The 19,804-nt window shown below is 39.9% G+C and overlaps 1 protein-coding gene across 1 annotated transcript in view; it reads left to right on the plus strand.

Moving 5' to 3' along the window:
• Positions 1–19,033, plus strand: part of PCP4 (Purkinje cell protein 4) — a 34,280-nt gene extending 15,247 nt beyond the window's left edge. Inside the window, exon 3 of the mRNA XM_010172177.2 lies at positions 18,232–19,033. Coding sequence (XP_010170479.2) covers positions 18,232–18,359 — 128 coding nt within the window. The 3' untranslated portion in view covers positions 18,360–19,033. The remainder of the gene's footprint in view (positions 1–18,231) is intronic.
• Positions 19,034–19,804: the final 771 nt, after the last annotated feature.

A 19,804-nucleotide genomic window follows, 5' to 3' on the forward strand; every position in this document is an offset into this window, starting at 1 on the left:
ATTAGACAGTCTTCTGCCAGTGAGACCCCTTATTCTCACAGGCAGCAAGTGAGTGTGCCCGTGAGAGTGGGATGAACAATGTGATGCAGTGGGATGCTCTGGAGTGATTCCAAGCTGCTGGTCCTCTCTGCGAGGCAGGCCAGGCTGCTGCAATGGGTCAAGTTAGTTATTCCTTACTTTCTTCACTTCTTCATAAAACTTGAAGTTTTCCTTTCATCTTTTCCACAAGCAGTTTCTTTGCCTTGCTTTCTTACTGTCTCCCTTATTCTGTGTTTCTGTCTCGCTCCTCATTCTTTCTTCTCCCCTAGAGACCTTCATGTCTCTTCAGCACAGCTAGGTTGAGTGCTACTTCTCCCTCTACCTAATTTTCCCTTATATTTTCTCAGGTAAAGGTCTGATCTGTATCTTTACTAGAATATACATTCCCCAGAAGAAGGTTACTGACTAATGCTCTAATTTGGAGTCATGGTTGACCCTCACCCAAGGCCTCTCATTTTTCTCCAGTCTCACAGAACATGTACTGTTTCCCAGACTAGATTTAAGCAAGGGGCGGGTGAACAGGCAGCAAAGAAACATCTGGAAGAAGAGCAGTACAGTTAAGAAAGAGATAAAGCAGTCTTTAAAATAGTGGGATTGGAAACAAGAAGGCTTTTAATTGTTCACTCTGTCTGCCTTACTAACTTGGGAAGGAAGGAAGGAGTAAATATTTGGTTTCCTGAGCAAAAGAGAAGAAAAAAAAATATTTAATTGGTTCTGCTTACACTCAGGTTTAAAATTTGAGCAGTGAAGCAAGTGAGGTGGGTTATAGTGCAACAGGGACTAATTCTGGGGTGTGCATTCTGTATATGCCAACATTTGCAGTGCCAGTCATTTGAGTCCTAACTTAAATCTTTCATTGCACTAACCTAGCTTGTGTTTTCTGATGCAGAGGAAATGCATGAAGTTTCTAGTCCTCTTTCTAGATGCTAACCTTGTAAGCTCACAGGGCTTGTAATCCTTAGAAACAGAGGAAGGAAAAATGAATACATTGATTAGAAAACATGGTCTGAAGTAATGATCTGAGGTTAGCCAACCATGTGTGTCATCTAAGACACTTTCTTTCAATAAAGATCAGCTTTATTGACAATCTGACATGTCTGTAAATCCAAACAGAACTTAAAAAGTGCCTGTCCTAGCTTAAATTCAGAGAAGGGAAAATATTTTTTAGAATTATAGAGCAGCCCAGGTTGAAAGGGACCTTGAAAGATCATCTGGTCCAACCTTTAATGGAAAAGGGAGTTTAGACAAGATTATTTAGCAACCTGTCCATTTGTGTCTTGAAAACCTCAAATGATGGGGACTCTATCAAATCCCTGTGAAGGTTGTTCCAGTGAATGATTGTTCTCACTGTAAAGTAATTTATTTTTATATCGAGATGAGCAAAGGGCATGGAGTTATGTGATGGGTTCACTGAGCAAAGGGCGTGGAGTGATACAACAGGAAGGGATCACAGGAAACAAAAAAAAAAAAAAAAAAGGGACTTAAGTGAGGCCACCTCCAGCACTTGCATGTCAGCAAAGAAGTGCATAAAAGGCACCATTATGTGGAAATTCCCAAACCCTTTCCAGGAACTTGGTGTGCTGGGGTGCTCTCTGAAGTGCCTGTACACCAATGCACACAGTATGGGGAATAAACATGGTGAGTTAGACCTGTGTGCAGTTGCACGGCTATGGTCTTGATGAGGTCACAGTGATGAGGTAGGATCTCTCCTGACTGGAGTGCTATTGAACTCTACTGGTTAAAACCTCCCTTTTCAGTTGTACACAACCTTGACAACATCCAGTTGCTGAGATTTGTCATGTTGATTGCTTGCCTCAAGCAGAATTATTTTGGAAGGGTTCAGCAAAGTCATAGAATCGTAGAACAGTTTGGTTGGAAAAGACCATTATGATCATCTAGTCCAGTCATTCTAGTTGTTTCCAAAAATGAGGCTTGAACAGAATGCTAGCATGTCTAGCAATTAAAAACAATTTCTGGTGGCTTATTTTTTTTTTTACTATTTCGAGCCTTTGTAATTTTGAACAGAAATGTAGGATTTGCCATCTGGGATGTGACTTTTCTGTCTTCAAAATTGGACAAGTTATAAATGTTTAGAAAGACAAGTCTCATATTTGCATGTGTTCACTGAAGCAGTACATTATTTTTTTAAATGAAAACTCAATTATTACTGAGTAAATAGTAAGCACTAAAACAACTAAACCAACACTGTCTTTGCAAGGCTTAAGGAAATTACAGTTTTCCTTAACTGCTGCTACATGCTTCTGTAAAAGCTACACTTTGGCAAGGAAATGAAGCTAAGATCATGGTGGTGCTCCTGCTGTGTTCCCAAGACACCACAGTTGCTTAGGAGGAAGTATACCTCCTGCCTTGGAACCAGATGGTCACAGAAGCTGGAGCAGGGAGGTCAAAGGATGGAATGATGGAGTTCAAGTCTCAACAAGAGACAAGAACTCCAGAGTATTGTGGAGGGTGAATGGAAACAGACTGGGAGGGAAGAATATGAACTGGGATGTAGGAACCAGAGGTCAGGAGCCAGCTAGTGTGGGAAGGGGCTGGGGTGGAGTTCTGAGGTTAGTGGGTGCCCTGGTACAGTTCTGCAGATCACAACTAGCCACATAAAGAAACAGCATTGTTGAGGTCTGTTTGGAACCATGATGAGGATCTAAGCTGGGGAAGAGATGAGGCTAGCCCTGAGTTTATACAGATGAGGTGGAACAGAAATAGCCACTGCATCTGAAGACATCAGTGAGCAATGAAGTCCCCAAGCCTGTCAGTGTATGAAACCCACCAGTAAAATATGCAACTCATCGCATTTCCTGCTAATTCACGTAGAGAACAACAGCCTGCTACCACCATCAGTTACTTCAACAAGAGGTCTATATCGTGGATCTAGCAGTTCCAAGCAGTTGTGCTGAGGAAGCATATGGGTATCTATATGTTGTAGCAGAATATATTTTTTTTTCTTTAAATCTAGGAAGCACAGTGCACTCCTAAGACTATGCAAGTTGCAATGTCAAGAATTTGAAACACGATTTTCTGGAATTAAAGATGTCTATGAAAAATTAACTTAATTGTGTAATAATATCTGTGGAGTTTGTTTTTTACTAACTTTTTCATGCTCAGCTTTGCAACCTTGATATTCTTTTAAGTTAGCTTTGTGTGTGTTCAATAAACATACAGCTGAAGCAAAAGGGAAACTTTATTCCCTGGCCTCAGTTAGATTTTCATGTCAAACTATCTTGCACTGGGTTTAATAACTCTCTAGTTGCAGTTGCAGCACTTAACTAAATCAATGGATATCCTTCCTGATAAAATTGTTTTAAAAAGTCACCATGTGAAAACTTAGTGAGGTGAAAACAAAGATAGAATGGATAAGAACCCTTGTTTTCTTCCAGACAGCCTCACATCAATACAGCTTTTTTTTTTCTTTAATTTAAAATATTTTATATTTAAAAGCAAGCCACTCCAACAATATCTGAGTTTCAGGGAGACCTTAAGAATCTGCAAGGATAAAAGGCATTTGTAGCTTTGTATGAAAGCATAAATTTATAGCAAATAATTTCTCTTTGAACCTTGCTGAGGTTTACTGTACTAGCACTTCCTAATTCATTGCCTGGAAATTGTGTGAAAGTTTGTTTTTTGTTTTTTGGATTTTTCTGTGTGTGTGGTTTTTTGTTTTTTTTTGTAATTGTGCTTGAGATAAAGGATCAACACCCACTCCTAATTTTTTATTTTAAAACCCAAAACAAACAAAAAAACAACTGACAAATGACTGAACATGTGTAGTGACCACCTGCCAAAATCCCTGTACAGCTTAATGCCATTTCTCTGCTTCACTGTCGTGGTAATTCTTTTCAGCACAAGGCAGAGATCTTTGGGGGCACAAAGGCAGTCACAGACATACAGGGGGAACACGTTGCACACAGATCACTGTTGTGCTTTCATCTTGAGACCGTATATATTGTAAAGGTGAATGGGGCTGTGCTAAGGGTGCTTCAGTAAGGGTGGTCATGTGTGAACCCTGTTAGGTGAGATGGCCAAGCAAAAGGAGGTGCTGCTGGACCAGGCTGGGAGGGAGGAAAGGGATGACAGTCCCTTCTGGAGAAGGAAAAGGCAGAGAATGCTCCAGGTGACAAAAGTAATTTGTTACAGTCCTAAGGGTTGGAAGGCAGCTTTGGGTGGTGGACCAGTGTGGTACTTCATAGCCACCACTTTAACTGACAGCTCGGAAATGCACTGCGCTTCAAGCATGTATGACATTTCTTTGTGTCTTCATTGAGCTGTGTGGGTTTGATAGTTGCACCGTTAGGATAATCAGACCATTTTCACTTCCCTGCTCCATAACCTCCTGATACAGATAAAGAGCAAGGAATTTGGGCTTATGTTGTCCTCTTACTGGGACTTTATTGGAAAACCATTCTTGCTTTTACCAACATTTTTTTAAAAAAAAAAAAAAAAGATATGTAGGTGTGATTAATCAATACATAGGCTATGAAAAGGTGGATGCTCCTTCTTGCTACACACCTGAAAATAAGCACAGGGCAACCCAGCCTTAATGATGTACACTCTAGTCTGGTGTTTGTTGGGACATATAACTGCATTCTTATGGGAGTGCAGCGCCTCCACCCTTTATCTGAAATAGCATCGAGTTCAAAGGAGGATGTTGCTGAGTCAGTGCCTGGGACCTAGAAGGTTTGGAATTTTATTTTTTTATGAGATAGAGAAAAGGAAAAAAAAAAGGAGAAGCAGGATTTGAAGTACTGTCTAGTGCCATTGGTACATGACCTCTCTCATTAATCTCTGCTACTTTGACAAGGCTTGGAAAATTACATTACCCTATACCGTCAGTCCTCACTCAATAAATACAGACACTAAAATCAGGGACGAGAAATACCACAGAGCTTTGGTATTGACTTGTTAAAATGCCAGGCTTTAGTCTCACAATACAGTAACTGTCTATAAGTAATGAACCAGCTGCCAAGAAGGACACCTTGCCCTTCTGGATTAATTCCCCACTATTTCAGAGAATCTATTCATTACCACTTTTTACTCCCTTATGTCAAAGACTAAATTGTCCTGTGTGCCAATAAGGTCTTTTCTATTAGTCTGTGAGAGGAAATTTGTGGAAAAGCAGAGCTATGCTCATGTTTTTTTCAGAGCCAATAGTCATATTAACCTTAGCATCAATTTCTACAGTAGGGGAGGGGAAAAAAAAAAAAAAAAGACAAAGATGTATGGGGGGTTTGTATTTCTTCCATTAAGGAATAATGAAGCAGTAACTTGCCTGCTTTGGCATTTAAAGAGCATGTGCTTATACTTGTCCTGTAAAATCAGAATTCTCTAATGAGTGCACATCAGCTAAGATTTCAGTGCAGAAGCTGTGCCCCCTCCTTACCCATAGGTGCTGCACAGGACCCAGGAAGGAAGGAGAGGAAATTTGTGTTAGGGAACTGCACTAGGAGGTGGTCACTATGATTTTCTGCGCGCTTCATGAAGAATATAATCTTATGTCAGTGGGGTCCTTCCTTGGCTTGGATTAGCAATGAGAAGCATGGCTATCAATAACTTTTGGAAGGTACTTGTCTTCTCCAGCACATTCAGCATGTCTGACTCACCCATTGTATTTCTTTTCCTTTAGGTAGTCTCAGTCCTGCAGCCAAATAATGTCTGCCTTTGGCACATGCTAGGTGCAACAAGGTTCCTTTGAACAACTCCACTCTCCAGCAGAATGGCAGCAGCCACCACCTGACTCATTATTAGCTAAATAGCAGAGCAGAGATTTGATGTTTGCAGTAGCTTGCAAATTCAGTTATAATTCTTACAGCAACTGTCATTTGGCTGCTTGTTTGTATGAAGCATTTGATATTGCTCGTCCTAGTGTTAACTGTAATCACTTATTAAGGAAATATAAGAAGTCTTACTGATGTACACTTTAAAAAAAAGGCTTTTGAGAATGAAATAGTCTGTCCCTAGCATGCAAACACACATACATGCACAAAAATTCACTATCCTTGAAATAAATTGAAAGGATAGCAAGAGGTGCTGACATATGTTTTTTGTCTGTTCAACTATGTATCTATAAAAAGAGAAATGTAGGCAGACTATTCAGTCAGCTCCTGAGGGAACATGAGAGGATCCAGGTCAGCTGCGCAACTAGCAACTTCACTGGCAATCTCAGCAGAGGGAACAAATGTTCATTTTGACCCTCTGTTGAAGGTGAGCTGTTCTCTCCTTGCTAGGAATGGGATGGAAGCACACAGATGGAGTAGTGTGAGAAGGTATGCCTCTCTCATTTTCTTCCTTCCTGAAACAAATAAGATTTATTAGCTGCTACAGTTTCAGTGTAGTACCTTTCATAAGGGCTAAATAATTTATTTGATGAGAAGGAATTTAACATGAAATAGCAGATAAGTGTATTTGTATGAAATTCTACAAAGCGTAGTTCAGGCACCACTCAGGCTCAGGGAATGTTACTCACTTGATTAAGTATCAATGTCTACATCTGAACTAGTCACCCTGAACTCCCTTTATAGTTAATAGAGAACAAGACAATATAGGAAGGCGGTTCAGGGGTGGGATTCATGCTATCCTAAAATGTCTGCCTAAAGTAGGTCAGATGAATTGCACCCTCAAAATACCTGTGTTTTTCCATTGTTTTTTTTCTAAAGTGAGCTGCTGATGAGCTCCCATGTAAACACCTGTAAGTGTGGTTTTGGTTTGGTTTGGTTTTTTTATGTCTGGACTTGGTGATCATAAAGATCTTTTCCAACCTAAATGATTCTATGTTTCTAACTTGTGTTAGGTAATTTTTTCTCAGGAACTGGACAGAGCTTTTTATCTAGAATCCAGTTTTAAAATGTTCAGCCTAATGAGCTTCTGCACAACACGTAGCATGGCTTTCCAAATGACTGTTGGGCAAGACAGCCTGGAATACACCGACAACACTCTCCAGCAAATAATTCCATCTCATCCTCTTTCAGAGCTATATTACCACAGAATCTTCATTTGTCTCCCCTTTACTGCTATTTCAGTGCTATCATGCATTCTCCTGAGGTGCCCTTCTCTTCCTAAGAAAGTTAAGCAAATCAGCCTGCAGGGGAAATAAACATATAACATGGCTTTTTGTGTGCAATGGAGTCATGGTAAACTCAAATTAATGATTCTGTTTGGATAACAGCCCAAGCAAAAGAAAACAGTGGAAATTTCCTAGAACCCTCCTGCAACAGAATTTCTTTGCTTTATGTTGGGAAACTGCTGCTGGGTAACTGCTTTCAGGAGTCAGAGACGTTAAAATTCTGTACCTTTTGTGAGAGAATTCCGCTATACAGAGCATCCAGTAAGATTACTGGCTGGGCTGCATCAGCACTACATCTGGTTGCACCTGTGGATGCTGGAGCAGAAGTTTTAACACTAACTGATGCAGGAGCATATAAGATCTACTGGCAGGCCAAGCCTCATGGTAAATTGATGTCTATCAGAGTATGCTGGTCTTTCCTCAGACTGTGGACTGCACTACCTTGGAGCTGCTCCAGAAGCCTAGGGTTTATATCCGTTGCATCGCTGGGGCTCTACTGATGGGATGCATTTGGTTTTATGATGGGGTGACAAACTACACTTCCAAAAGAATCTCTTAGAGCACGATTGTTCAACTCAGTCTATGGGTGGGATCAGGTACCCCATGACAATTTTCTTCTGTCTCCAAAGGACTCCAGATTTTTCCTTGGGCACTTTTAACCTTACAAGCTTCACTTCTATCTGCAAGACTTTGAGAATGGCCCAATTCCCTCCACAAGCACTCTCAAGCTGGCATGTAGTGCAAGATGGGCAGTGACTTTTCCATGGTGGGATTGTGCCAATTATCCTATTACCAACACAGAACAGTGTTGGTGCATGCAAATAAAAGTTGCAGTGTTTGGACATAATTTAAGTTGTTTCTTTCTTACATTTAATCTATGCAGTAAAGTAAATGCTTCTTACAGATAATCTTATTTACAAGGTGGTATTTGATACCATGTGATAAGGCTTAGAAGGTACTGAAATGACTCCTTTGCTTAAGAGTGTAATGTTGCATGGCAAAGCTCAGTTCCTGTACCTTACACTGTCCACTGCTGAGTGTGCGGTTAAATACTTTGTAATTAAAACCTGGTGATGGATTTTGCAAGAGGAGAGTATCTTCTCACTGTGACTTTTCAAGCTCTCATGTAACAGTTTTTATTAAAGTTACTGTGAAAACTTAAAATAGCTTTCTCATTAGGTGATAACAGAGATCTGCTGGTATACAATGACACCCAGAAACTGCCCTTATTTTCCACTTTGAAGATGAGCAGGGCAAAATCTCGCTCTTAATTTTCTTCATTTTGTGTGTGAAGAGAAACAACTTCTGACTCCATGCCATGGTTCTTTTGATTGACTCCTCTCCTTTTTCTGATTGACAGGTTTTCCTTTGTAATTTATGCCATCTTCCCCAGCTCATCTCACTTTGGCAGTGCATGAATTTGAGCTCCCTTTTCTGTTACTTCTGTGTGGCATATTGTGATAACTGCCATTTCTCTGAGCTTATTCCCTAGCTACTCTTATAAAGTGTAAAGAGAAAGGGCATGGACAAGGGCAAGCATTCCTGGGAAGCGAGGCTGTTATGCAACACAAGGGAGGCAATATCACATTGGAACATGAACATCCCTCTTCTGCATTTTCCTTGCAAGGGCTTTTAGGTACTGTTGGTCATCACATAATTAATAGCAAATGCCAACTCATTTTGAGTCAGTTCCCTAGGAGTCTAGAGCTACAAAGTGTTTTGAAGTGTTAGATGCTACATCTCTATTATAAAATAAAATGGACTAAAGCCTTTTGTCTGACTGATGCAAAGTGGCATGGCATGGCTTGCATCAATAGGGCTAAACTCTCTTTTCCTCAAACCCGAGGATGTTCTCATCCACCCTGCCTGCAGGGACCCTGTACGGTTCCAGCCATGCTATGCGGCCACTGCCAGGCAGGAACTGGCTACTGCCAGGCCAGAGCAGTCCCAGCCGTGCCAGTGGCTGTGCCATGCATCATGCTGTAGAAAAGCTGTGGACGGTGCCTGAGCTATACCATGGCCTTGGGTAGTGTGCTGGTGTAGCCATAGCCCAGGAGGTAGCCTTGAGAAAGTTCTCCTGTTGTTATTTTAAACTTTATTGCTGAAGATGCTTTTGCAAAGGTCATAGTAGTCAGGGGCAGTGGAGTGGGGAGAATTTATTGTTCTGCAATTGTAACCACATTAGGGTTCCCAGCTATGACTCGGAGTGCCTGAATGCTACCATAATAGGAAAGTAACTGATCATATATTAATCAAGCAGTTGACTAGCGAGGCAAGAGGGTGGCTTGCTTCACACAGTGCTGAAAGGCAGCTCTTTCCACAGTCAAACAGCAAAACTGTTTAAAGGTACAGTGTTTATTGAGGAAGTGAGAACTGGAAATTGCACAGGAAATTAAAAACACATCATCATCATTCCCATTTAAAACTTGGCTGGAACATTGGGGACCACATGCATGCAGCTGGAGAAAGAGACTCCCATAACTTCGGACTGAATTTGTGAGGAGGATCATGGCACTCCCTCCTGGAGGAGAGGACTTAGGGCTAAGTGGGGCATAATTTTCCAGTGACAGAGGGACCTGACTGTGCCAGCACTTGATTCCCAGCACCACTTTGTTTTAGCTCCCGGAGGCTCCCATTACGTTTGCCAGTCAGTCTAGCGCTCCTCAGAAGGAGCTTTAGCTAGTAAGAGATGCGATTGTACAGCTAAGAGGCCATTTTGATTTGTCATGTTCCTAGTTAAACTCACACAAAGTTTAGTCTCCACATGGGGGTGTGAATTATGGCCTCTAGTTTCATGCCCAGAGTACCTTATGGATCCCCATTAACACTTACCTACTTGTCTATGCATCAGTTACGCATTTCTAAGCCATTTTAAAAGTCTGTAAGTGATGCATTAGTTATTTTGAAAATGAAGAATGATTGCTTAAATAATATTAGCATTTAAAGAAAAACAGTATTTTTCTCTGTATTAATTGTTGAGCAGAATAAATTCATTTGTGGTTGGGAACACATCAGTTGAAAACACAATTTTTGTAAACTGAATTTTATTACTATTCCTTTCTGTTTTATTACGTTACCCAATATACATAATTTTGTGATATTTCATTTGTCTTATGTCAGAAATACTATTCCTGCTCTCCCACATTATTACAACTAGGAAAAAAAAGATTAATCAGACACTTCAAAAGCCTTATGCTAAAATAAGATTTTTAAAATCATAAAAGAACAACCACAATAAATTTTCTACTGCAAAACTAATTTTTCAAATTTGAGATAATAAGACTGTATTGCAAAAGTAAAGGTCAATTTGAAGAAGAAAGGATTCTGATCGTCTAATGAAGTTATCTTCTTTATACCAAATTGTAATTTACTGTTGATTCGAAAGATGTTCATTCTTTTCTGACTTGCTTTGAGCGATATTAAGAGACCAGTTGGTGTGGTTCAGATAAAAATAGCTATTGCAGTTAATCTGATCACTAGTGATAACCTTTATTTCCCTTCACACTGTGCTTTTGAAGTCACAGGAGACTGCTGAGCTCCAGGGTTTCCTCTTCAGTTTCAGAAATGTTTGCTGTGTGGATGTTACACTTCTCCAGCACCTACCAACATCAAATAACTGACCATGGAAAATGCACACCCTTGTATAAACCCATAACCTCCCCTGCCACTGAGTGCCTACCTGCTGACACTCAAACAGAACAGGCAGCCCTTGACTTTGGAAGGTGGCCCTTGAATATCAGTTCGTTATGGAGTGAAGAAACAAGAACAAATGTAGTGATGTAGTCCTTGTCGTAGAGTGAGTATGTCACCCTGTAGCATTTTTAATGAGTATGAAGAAAAAATATTATGTTATTCCTAATGGAATTAGAGAAAATTTCTGTTCTTAAAAATGAAGCAGCTGAACTTTTGAGTTGGATTATCTATATAAGAGTATAGTGATGCCCCATTGTGCAGATGCGGAAAGGGAAGAAGACAAAATTTCTGTCTTGCATAGTCCCATGGTCACTGCTCAGAGGACTGAAGGGATTGTGCCTCTTGTGGCTGAGGAGGCCATGGGGCCACAGGACTGTCACACTGAGAGAATGTCATGGAGGCCTGATACTGTGTTAGCATTATGCTAGTGTGTTGGTCAAGCAAGTACTTACAAGACTCACAGGGATTCAGTTCTTTTACAAATGACCACCAAACTGGAGATTAGCCAATAATATCACAAGAACCAATGGCTTTAAATTACTGCATCAGTCTAGGAAAGTTAGGCCAAAATTTCATAGAGTTTTATGTTGTCACATCAGGAACATGCATGTGAAAAAAGTAACTTACAAGAGTTTGTGCCTAGACACTAACTCAGGAGGCAGACAGAGCTAACAGAAAGGCCAGAAAAATTCCTGACACAGTAAGGTCATTCTAGATAATGGGAATATTGCATCACATCAGCAGTATCATGGAGTCTGTCCCTCAAAATGCATAGATACTTTCCTAATGAGCTTTCATCAGCCCACTGTGTTATAACAGGCTTCTCATATAAATAATTCTCTTTGGATCATCTCATAACTAGAGGGTGCTGAGGCAAAGTCCTCGTAGCAGCTTGTCTCCCCATACCACAGCTGCAAACCGTATACACTGAGCTAGTGAGGTGGCAAAACCAGTGCGATGCTCAAGGCTCTGGGAGATATTTGTTCCTGATACCACAGAGAACAACAAACTATAGTTGCTGAGCTGATGATCTCAGGCTTCTACTTGGCATTTCATTCAGCAAAAGAAAAGGCTAGAAAATAACTAAAAGGAGGCAAGATCAGATTATGGCTCTCTTCTACATGCCAAGACTACCTTTCTTTCTTCTCTTGGGCTTGGGCAATGTCTTCTCCCCCAACATTGCCATCTTTTCAGATGCCTTGTGAAGTGAGAGTCTGCTGGGAAGCAGCAGGATGACCAAAACAAAGGCTCAGAGCCAGCCTGCTGGGTAATGTGGCCCTGGCAACTGACTGGAGAGTTTTTATTGTTGAGAAGTAGACCATCTCCTTTCTTCAGCCATAAGGTCAGTTATGGTGTGATTTTTGTTCATCCCACACAGAAGGATTGACTCTTCCAGAAGCATATGAGACCGTCTTCTTCCTCACCCCTCAATTGAATACAGAGGGGGAGGAATGGTCACATCAACTCTTGGCTTTCAAAACTAGTACTTGTAAGAAGTTAAATCTGGCCTCCATACACCTAAGCACCCATACGTTTTCTCTAGCTGGCTGGTTGATTTTTGGAGTCTAGTCAGATAAAATGACTCTTCCCATCACATAAAGATAAAGATAATGCTCCACATGAATGTCAACATCTATAAGATTCCTGCCCATTTTGGTCCTCTTTAATTAGGGACTGTTCTGCCTCATTGGACAGAATGGTGTAATAGCTTGGGATCAGAGCAGCATAAAGATTGTCACAGCTTGAATGATCCTGCCTGAGGCAAAATACTGCTTCTGGCTTGTTATGGGGTACTGTGATTCTTTCCCACACTTCATTTAGTCTTTTTACAAATGCTGCAGTTTAGCCCCTGAAAAATGCAGTATTTTTATGGATATATTCCATCTTCAGTATAGTCCCGTAATTCCTGTTGGATGTGGGCTGGGTGGGCAGGGGTGGAGGACAGCACTTAAGACATGAAATGCCAGTTAGAGGCTCCAGCCCATGCAATTTTTCATGCTATATGTTTTTTGCAGAAGGTGACAAGTAATGTCTATTTCATCTGGAGGATGGAGGAGTTCTGAGAATAAAGAGTGAGTCTTCTTTTCCCTCAAGTCCATCCCACCAGCTTTTGCCCTTCCCTGAACACTTTTAGGAAAGACTACTCTGTTTAGCCTGTGTTCAAATGTCACAAAAGACTGCTTTAGGCTTTTGGCCCATATGGAATAAGCAGTGTTTTCTTTTTCCAGATTGTCACAATTCATTGTACTTTATAGTTGAAAAGTAAATGAAAAAAATAGCTGAAGGCATATTTGAGAATAATTACACTTGCACCACATTTCTTGAGAGTTTGCTGGGTAGATTTGTGTGTAAGATTTAATTATTTTCCTTGTTACAGGCAGCTTCATTATCCATCCTGTGTTTGCAATGGATTATGAGGCACTGTAGCAGATTACGGAGACAGAATTCTAATGTTTCATCTGGAAATAGAATAAATAGATGTTTTTCAATTGCAAAGATGCAAAATGAGCTTTCAGGATGTTAGATTTGGAAAACAGCTAATTAGATGCTGTTCCAGGCTCTTCTGCTGGGATGACTATTGCATATACTGAAGTAAAATCTGCACCCTGAAAGTTATCTCAGTCTTTAGTCCTGCAAAGTAATCTGTAGTGCTAAAACTGGTGATGGGGCATGGGGTGCCCCTTATCATGGTGGGACTCATCAAGCAGTTGATGTAGTGCTCCAAGGAGTTTGTTCCACCACAACTCAGTTTTGCCTGAATTAACACATGGACAGAGTCAGTCCACATTAAACACATTATTTTGAAAAACTCATCAGATACTAGACTTTTGTTATGGCCAACCTGTGACTGTTGGCATGGGATTGTTCTGCTCACCTCCCATGGTGGCAGTGATCAGAACCCAGCTGGGACATGTACTAACTCCCCCAGCTTGTCATGGCATGTTCAGAAGAAGAGTGAGAGTCACTTATCTAGGAGAGAGAATTTGGACTAAGTATGAAGAAATTTTTCAAGGAAGGCCCTGAAATAGCTAAGTGTAGTGAGAAAGGTTAGGGGTTTTAATTTTTATGGTGCTAATGAAACCAAATCCCCTCAGAAAGCAGGTAGTGTAGGCCAGTGCTTATCAACCCTTTTTTATTTCTGAATCCCTCAAAATTACAAGTAGCTTGTGAACTGAAGTCTACTGACAACAATCTTGTTCCTCCTAGTTTCCTCATGTGGGCTTGTGGTAGTCCAGGGATCCTCAAATATCCACGTGGAAGAAATCTGCACATGGTCTAGAAAGTGTAGATATCAACAAAATTGTGTGTATGTGACTGAGGTTGGGGAGGGAACCCAGATCTACTTTTATTGCTACATGAAGGTAGCTTAGAAAAAGGTGACTTGTTATCAGACAGAATGGTTGGCCCCCCACCAGTAGGAATGAAAAAAGCAAGTCCAAGAGTAAAGCCCGTGCAAGTGGCAGTCTGGGTTTTCAGATCACTTCCAAGCTAGTGATCCCTTGTGAAAGGAAAGCTAGGGGTGGGAGACAGTGAATGAAGGAGGGACATTCTAAGTGCTTGCTTTCAGTTCTCTGCATAAATTTCATAATTTGAACATTCAAACTTAATAACCTGCATGTTTGAGATACATGAACCACTACTGGCAGGTAAAAGCTAGGGTGGGGTGCATGGATAGTAGGAAGGGTGCAAAAAGCCTGTCAGTCACTCATATTGGTGCAGTGAGGTCATCTCTAGTCTGTGCAGGTCCCAAGCACAGGCTTGGTTTTCACTGTAATGAAGTGGGTCAGTTCCTAATTCATAAAATCATGCAATGTTGAGGGTTGGAAAGGACCTTAAAGATCATTTCATGCTCTTAACTCTAACTAACCAGTAAAACAAAAACAGTGTCGTTAGTGAGGTGTGGTACATTTTAAATCATTAGACTACTTTTAGTAAAGCAACTCAAGGTAAAAGCTAAAATATTTTTCCTTTAGCATAGACAAAGCTGAAGAAGGAATACCACCACTTAATTTTCTCTCCAGATTGACAAGCCATCTGTTAAAATATCTGTGTTGTGACAGTCATCAACAGAAAATATTTTGGGGAGAACTCCAGGAAAATCCACTCCCAAAATTTAGGAAAAAGCTCATCCCTCTCTTTTCAGTTTAACACAGAACTTAAAGCTCTTTTAAGCAAATATGTCTATATATATTCATATCTATTTTGTATATATTCAAATGTGGGTATACCATACATGTGTATAGAAAGGTAGGACAAAGAAAACACAGTTATGTAATATATAGATTACATACATGTTGGTTTATAATGTACATTATGCATATATGTGTAATCATTATACATATATTTCTATACCACCTGTAAGCTAACAATGAATTTCTTTATTACCCAGATAAATGTCTTGGCCCTTTTGAACACTTCATTTCTTAATCTGCATGGCTAAATCATGACTGAAAACCTCTCATCCTACCATTTCTCCTTAGTGATGGGAAAAAGAGAAATGCAGAAAGAGTTCATAAGGAATTTTGGTTTTGATTTCAACAAGAATGGGTCAAAAAAGAAAAGGAAGTTAGATAGATCTTAAGATACAGTAAATTACTGTACATCTTCAGTTATGGTAAATATTGTTGTACAACTGATTTTAAGGCAGTGATGATGGTTTGCATCAAGCAAAGGTTAACTGGCCTGGACATCCTAGAGAAAAAATGTACTAAATGCTGGGTTTTCTTAAGCCTGTAAAAGCTTAATGTAAGATTGCTGAGTCACTACTGCAAGTTAACATACTGCTAGGACTTGGCAGTAATAGGAAATGAGTTGTACAAGCCAGATTTCATCAAGAGATATGAAACCAATTGTGTCTACTCATCCATCCATTTAGCTTTCCCTATTGATATTTCCAAAGGACAGTAATTTATATAATGAAAAGCTAAAATTGATGCATAAACTCCACTTTTGTTTTCTACTGTTAAGACTGACAGCTGTGTCTAGTGAGTGGCTAGGGAGGAACCTGAAACTCAGAGTGTTACAACAAAAATGAAAGTCATCAAGCAAGGAGAAGACATTAGTCTCATCAGTTTCAAATCTGATTAAATGCTTATTACATTGCTAGTATAAACATTTTGATAAAATATTTCTCCATAAGAAATATGAGTATTTCTCCATAAGTGATATTCTTCTCTTTAGAATGAGTTAATAGGATTCTATTAATAGAGGAGAGATTCTGACATATGGACAAGTAGAACAGTTTTTATTTTATTATTGGTATTACAAGGTGGTCACTGTTAGAGCTAACTGATCAGGCTATTTTTTTTTTCCAATCAAAAATTTAAAATGAAAAGTCTATATTTACATGTTCTGACTGACAATTCTTAGTTTTTTACAGGATGATTTAAAGTCCTTTTTTGTTTTTTTCATATAAAATGCTGTAATTTCTTGTCTTAGTTCCCTTTAAATACTGAATCAAAATCAACCCCTCAAAATACCAACAAAACAGTACTAATGATAATTCCTTTTGAAATTTGTTTTTTTAAAAAAATCTCCATTTCTCTGCTGTGTACACAGTGGAGGAGATGGTATCTGGCAATAGGAAAAATTTCCCAAAGAGTTGTTGTGTTATAGTTACTAGTTTAGGAGCTGGCACAGACATTTCTGTTTCTTTACCAAGCCACTCTAAGTTTCAGTTTATAACATGGCTTCAATGGGAGTCTTCAGTTTTCTCCTTGGCTGTGTCCACAGCTTGTGAGCATAAGGAAGTCACTTCTGACCTTCACCTCCCTTTCTCTATGAGTAATAAGGCAATAATTGTATTTCTGTACTTAAGGTGGTTGTGTTGCTTCAATAGTTACATACACGATGCAGATTCTTGGATTTAATGGCTGTGGAACTATGACATAATGTTAGTATGATTCATTTTCTTCCATAAAATCTTCATTTTGGTAACCTAACTTTTCATTATACTGTATAATCAAAGTTTTGGTAAGCTCTCAAGCTATTCTTCCTCTTCAGACTTTCTCTTTCTTCTTACGTTTTCATCTTTCTTCTTAAATGTTCTTTTAAGTTAAACAAAATATTAAGTGAACATTTATTTTATGTTAACATGGCTGCATTTATTTGGTTATTGTAGTTAAAATACAATCTGAATGGAATATACCAAAACCTTCCCTTTAAATATTATACCAGTTTAGATTGGATTCTGGTCATGGAAAATAACATGAAAATGGAGTTCTGAATAAAAAAAAGAAGTAAAGGCAAGAAATACTGCAGCTCTCATGCTCAAATCATGAAGCAGTATCCCTGTTTTCTAGTGGGAAGGAGAGAGTGGGGAATAAGTTTCTTTTCATTTTAATAATATATTGAAAGTGTTTCCCTTGATTTACATTAACAGTCCTTGCGGATGAGCATCCTGGAGGTATTAATCTCAAGAATAAAAAGCAAAGCGGTTCAAATTGGGTGAATTAACACAGCTGTTTTAAGTAGAGCTGTCTGCAGACTCCTGGCATGATGTTCACTGCAGGACTGGGATACAACAATTATATAAGTGAGTTTAACAAAGAAGTTTATAGAGAAGAGAAACTCAGTGGTATGATAAAGTTAGTGGCGTGAATGTGTGTTCTCATGTTGTTAGTCCAGGAGGATTAGGGTTATCTTTGCAATGAGGGCAGGAGTTTTCCCAGGGCTGCACTTTTCAACATGTAGGTGAATGAAGCAAAATTCAGCAAAGACAGCTGTATTGTCCATATGGAGGTTGAATGCAGTTGAAGCAAAAGCTGAGGATAGGGAATAAAGGAAAGCAAAGAGACAAGGATCAAGGCTGAAGGGCAACAACAGAGCCCGGAGAGAAGCGAGGGAAGCAGCACAGTGGCAGAGAGATTGAACATAAAAGATTCAAAGAGAAAGAGCGGTACGTGTTGAAAGGGTTGAGGCAGAAAACAAGTGAAAAGAATAGAAATTTGCCTTAGGAAGTATCTCATCCTCTAATGCAGGAGGTGTGATAGGAACAGGGTCTTAATCCCTACTTTAAAATATTTTAAGGTGCCTTTGTTTTAGAGTAAACATGGGCATATGAGTAACTTCTACCTGCACGGTGGCACAGCAGGGTCCCTCTGCCCTTCACTGTTAGCTCCCCGGGCAGGAGAGGACTTGCGCAGACATCAGGGTGATGCTCGGTGACTACTGAGCACCATTTGGATGTCACTCCTTGGTGCCTAGCTACCAACGGGTTTTCCCAGAATCTGTTGTTGGGAGGGGGTGGGGGATTTGATCAGCTGCGTTTGCCAAAACTGATCCCAGGTTTTTTTCTGAATATGCTCTCCATTGTCACAGCTGTGTCTGTGAAGAGGAGAGGGGCAGGGTTTTTCACCTGTGCTGTCTGGTGATTATCGGTTTGAAAAACACTGTTGATGTTTTGATTTGTTTTCTTTGAGCAGATGAGCAGAAGAAGGTTCAAGAGGAATTTGACATAGACATGGATGCACCAGAGACAGAGCGGGCGGCCGTGGCGATACAGTCGCAGTTCAGAAAATTCCAGAAGAAAAAAGCGGGGTCCCAGTCTTAGTAGCTACCTCACAGCTTAAAACAAAGTAATCCTGAAATGATTTATCAAGAAAATCAGAAATAACACAAAGATGCATGTACAGAAATTATCAATATTTAAAGCCCCACTGGCAGATAACAAACCATGAGCTTGTGTGTGACTTCATCCCAGATGTTTCACGCCCATTATCTTCTGTAACTCACCATTTTACTTGATGTTGTAATAAAAAGTTAGGGTGAAGTAATTAAAGTGTCTGCCTTCATCTGTCTTTTCATATTAATCCAGCAACCACAGCGTTACAAATGACCCCAGCCCAGATGCCTGTTTTCCTCTTCGCGTAAAGCTTGGAGACATAACAGCACCGTATGTTACAAAGTTTTTGCTGAGAGATGAAAGCACGCATCTCAGCCCTGCTTATCTCGTTTGGAGAATTCCAGCTGCCAGCCAAATGTGACAATAAAATTACTTTCTCCTAATGAGCTGAAAGGAAAAAGTTGCAGACAGAAGCTGGCATGAGGGGAAGAGGTGTAGGTAGCAGTGAGCAGTTTATTTTTGTCTTGAAATTATGCCAATAAAGTGGCTTAAGTGGGGAAATTGTCCCTGTCCTTCCTCTTTGCATGATAACATTCAGAATTACCCCACTTGGACCACATTGACTGCTATGGAAAAACAATAATAAATTGGACACAAAATACAAAACCCAGTTCAGAAACCTTTGGAAGTTTTTGATTTCTTTTTTTTTTTTTAAATTTGTAAAAAGAGAAACTGACCCTCTAAACTCTTTTTTTTTTGATGCAGCTTTTTGCTGTCTACGTAATCAGTAACTACTTCTATGTCATCTCTCTTTTCATATTATTTTCAGTATTTGATGAGTAAATCATAACAGACTCCCTGTCTCCATTTGCACTGTTCTGTATTCAACTTTATTTGAGCCCTTTATCACTGTATTAGCTCAGTTTTTGATTAACAAAAAGCAACAACAATGTCTGTCTTAAATTGGAAAGTATTTATATTTTCTCCCTGTTGTAAAACAGTAACAGACCAGTTTTAGGCTGGATCTAAGGATCTTGCGTGGCTTTGGACCTGATTGGGAATTGGCTGCTCATGTAGTGCATGAGGAAGGTTCAGAAAAAGTTTAAACAAGTACCTTGTACTCAGAAAAAGGAGCTATTTAAATTAAGCCAGCGGGACATGCATTGCACAGAGATGCGTAAAAAAAATCTCATCCTTTTCTTGGCTTCATCAGCAAATTTAGGAGTTCTCTTCATGAGAGCCTACCATAGCAGCAATACTGAAGGGGTGCAGAGCTGTGCCTGAAAGCCGGGCTGAGAGACTGCAAAGGGAAGGCCCTCAACCTTATGCAGTTTAAGGCTCTTATGGTGCTGGGCAACAATTTAGTGAGGACCCCAAACCGGATGGTGAGTGATAGGAGCTGTGGGAATGTGCTGGTCAGGTGGAACCCTCCG

The sequence above is a fragment of the Antrostomus carolinensis genome, unplaced genomic scaffold, assembly GCF_000700745.2.
Source record: "Antrostomus carolinensis isolate BGI_N321 unplaced genomic scaffold, ASM70074v2 scaffold14707, whole genome shotgun sequence".
Taxonomy (NCBI): domain Eukaryota; kingdom Metazoa; phylum Chordata; class Aves; order Caprimulgiformes; family Caprimulgidae; genus Antrostomus; species Antrostomus carolinensis.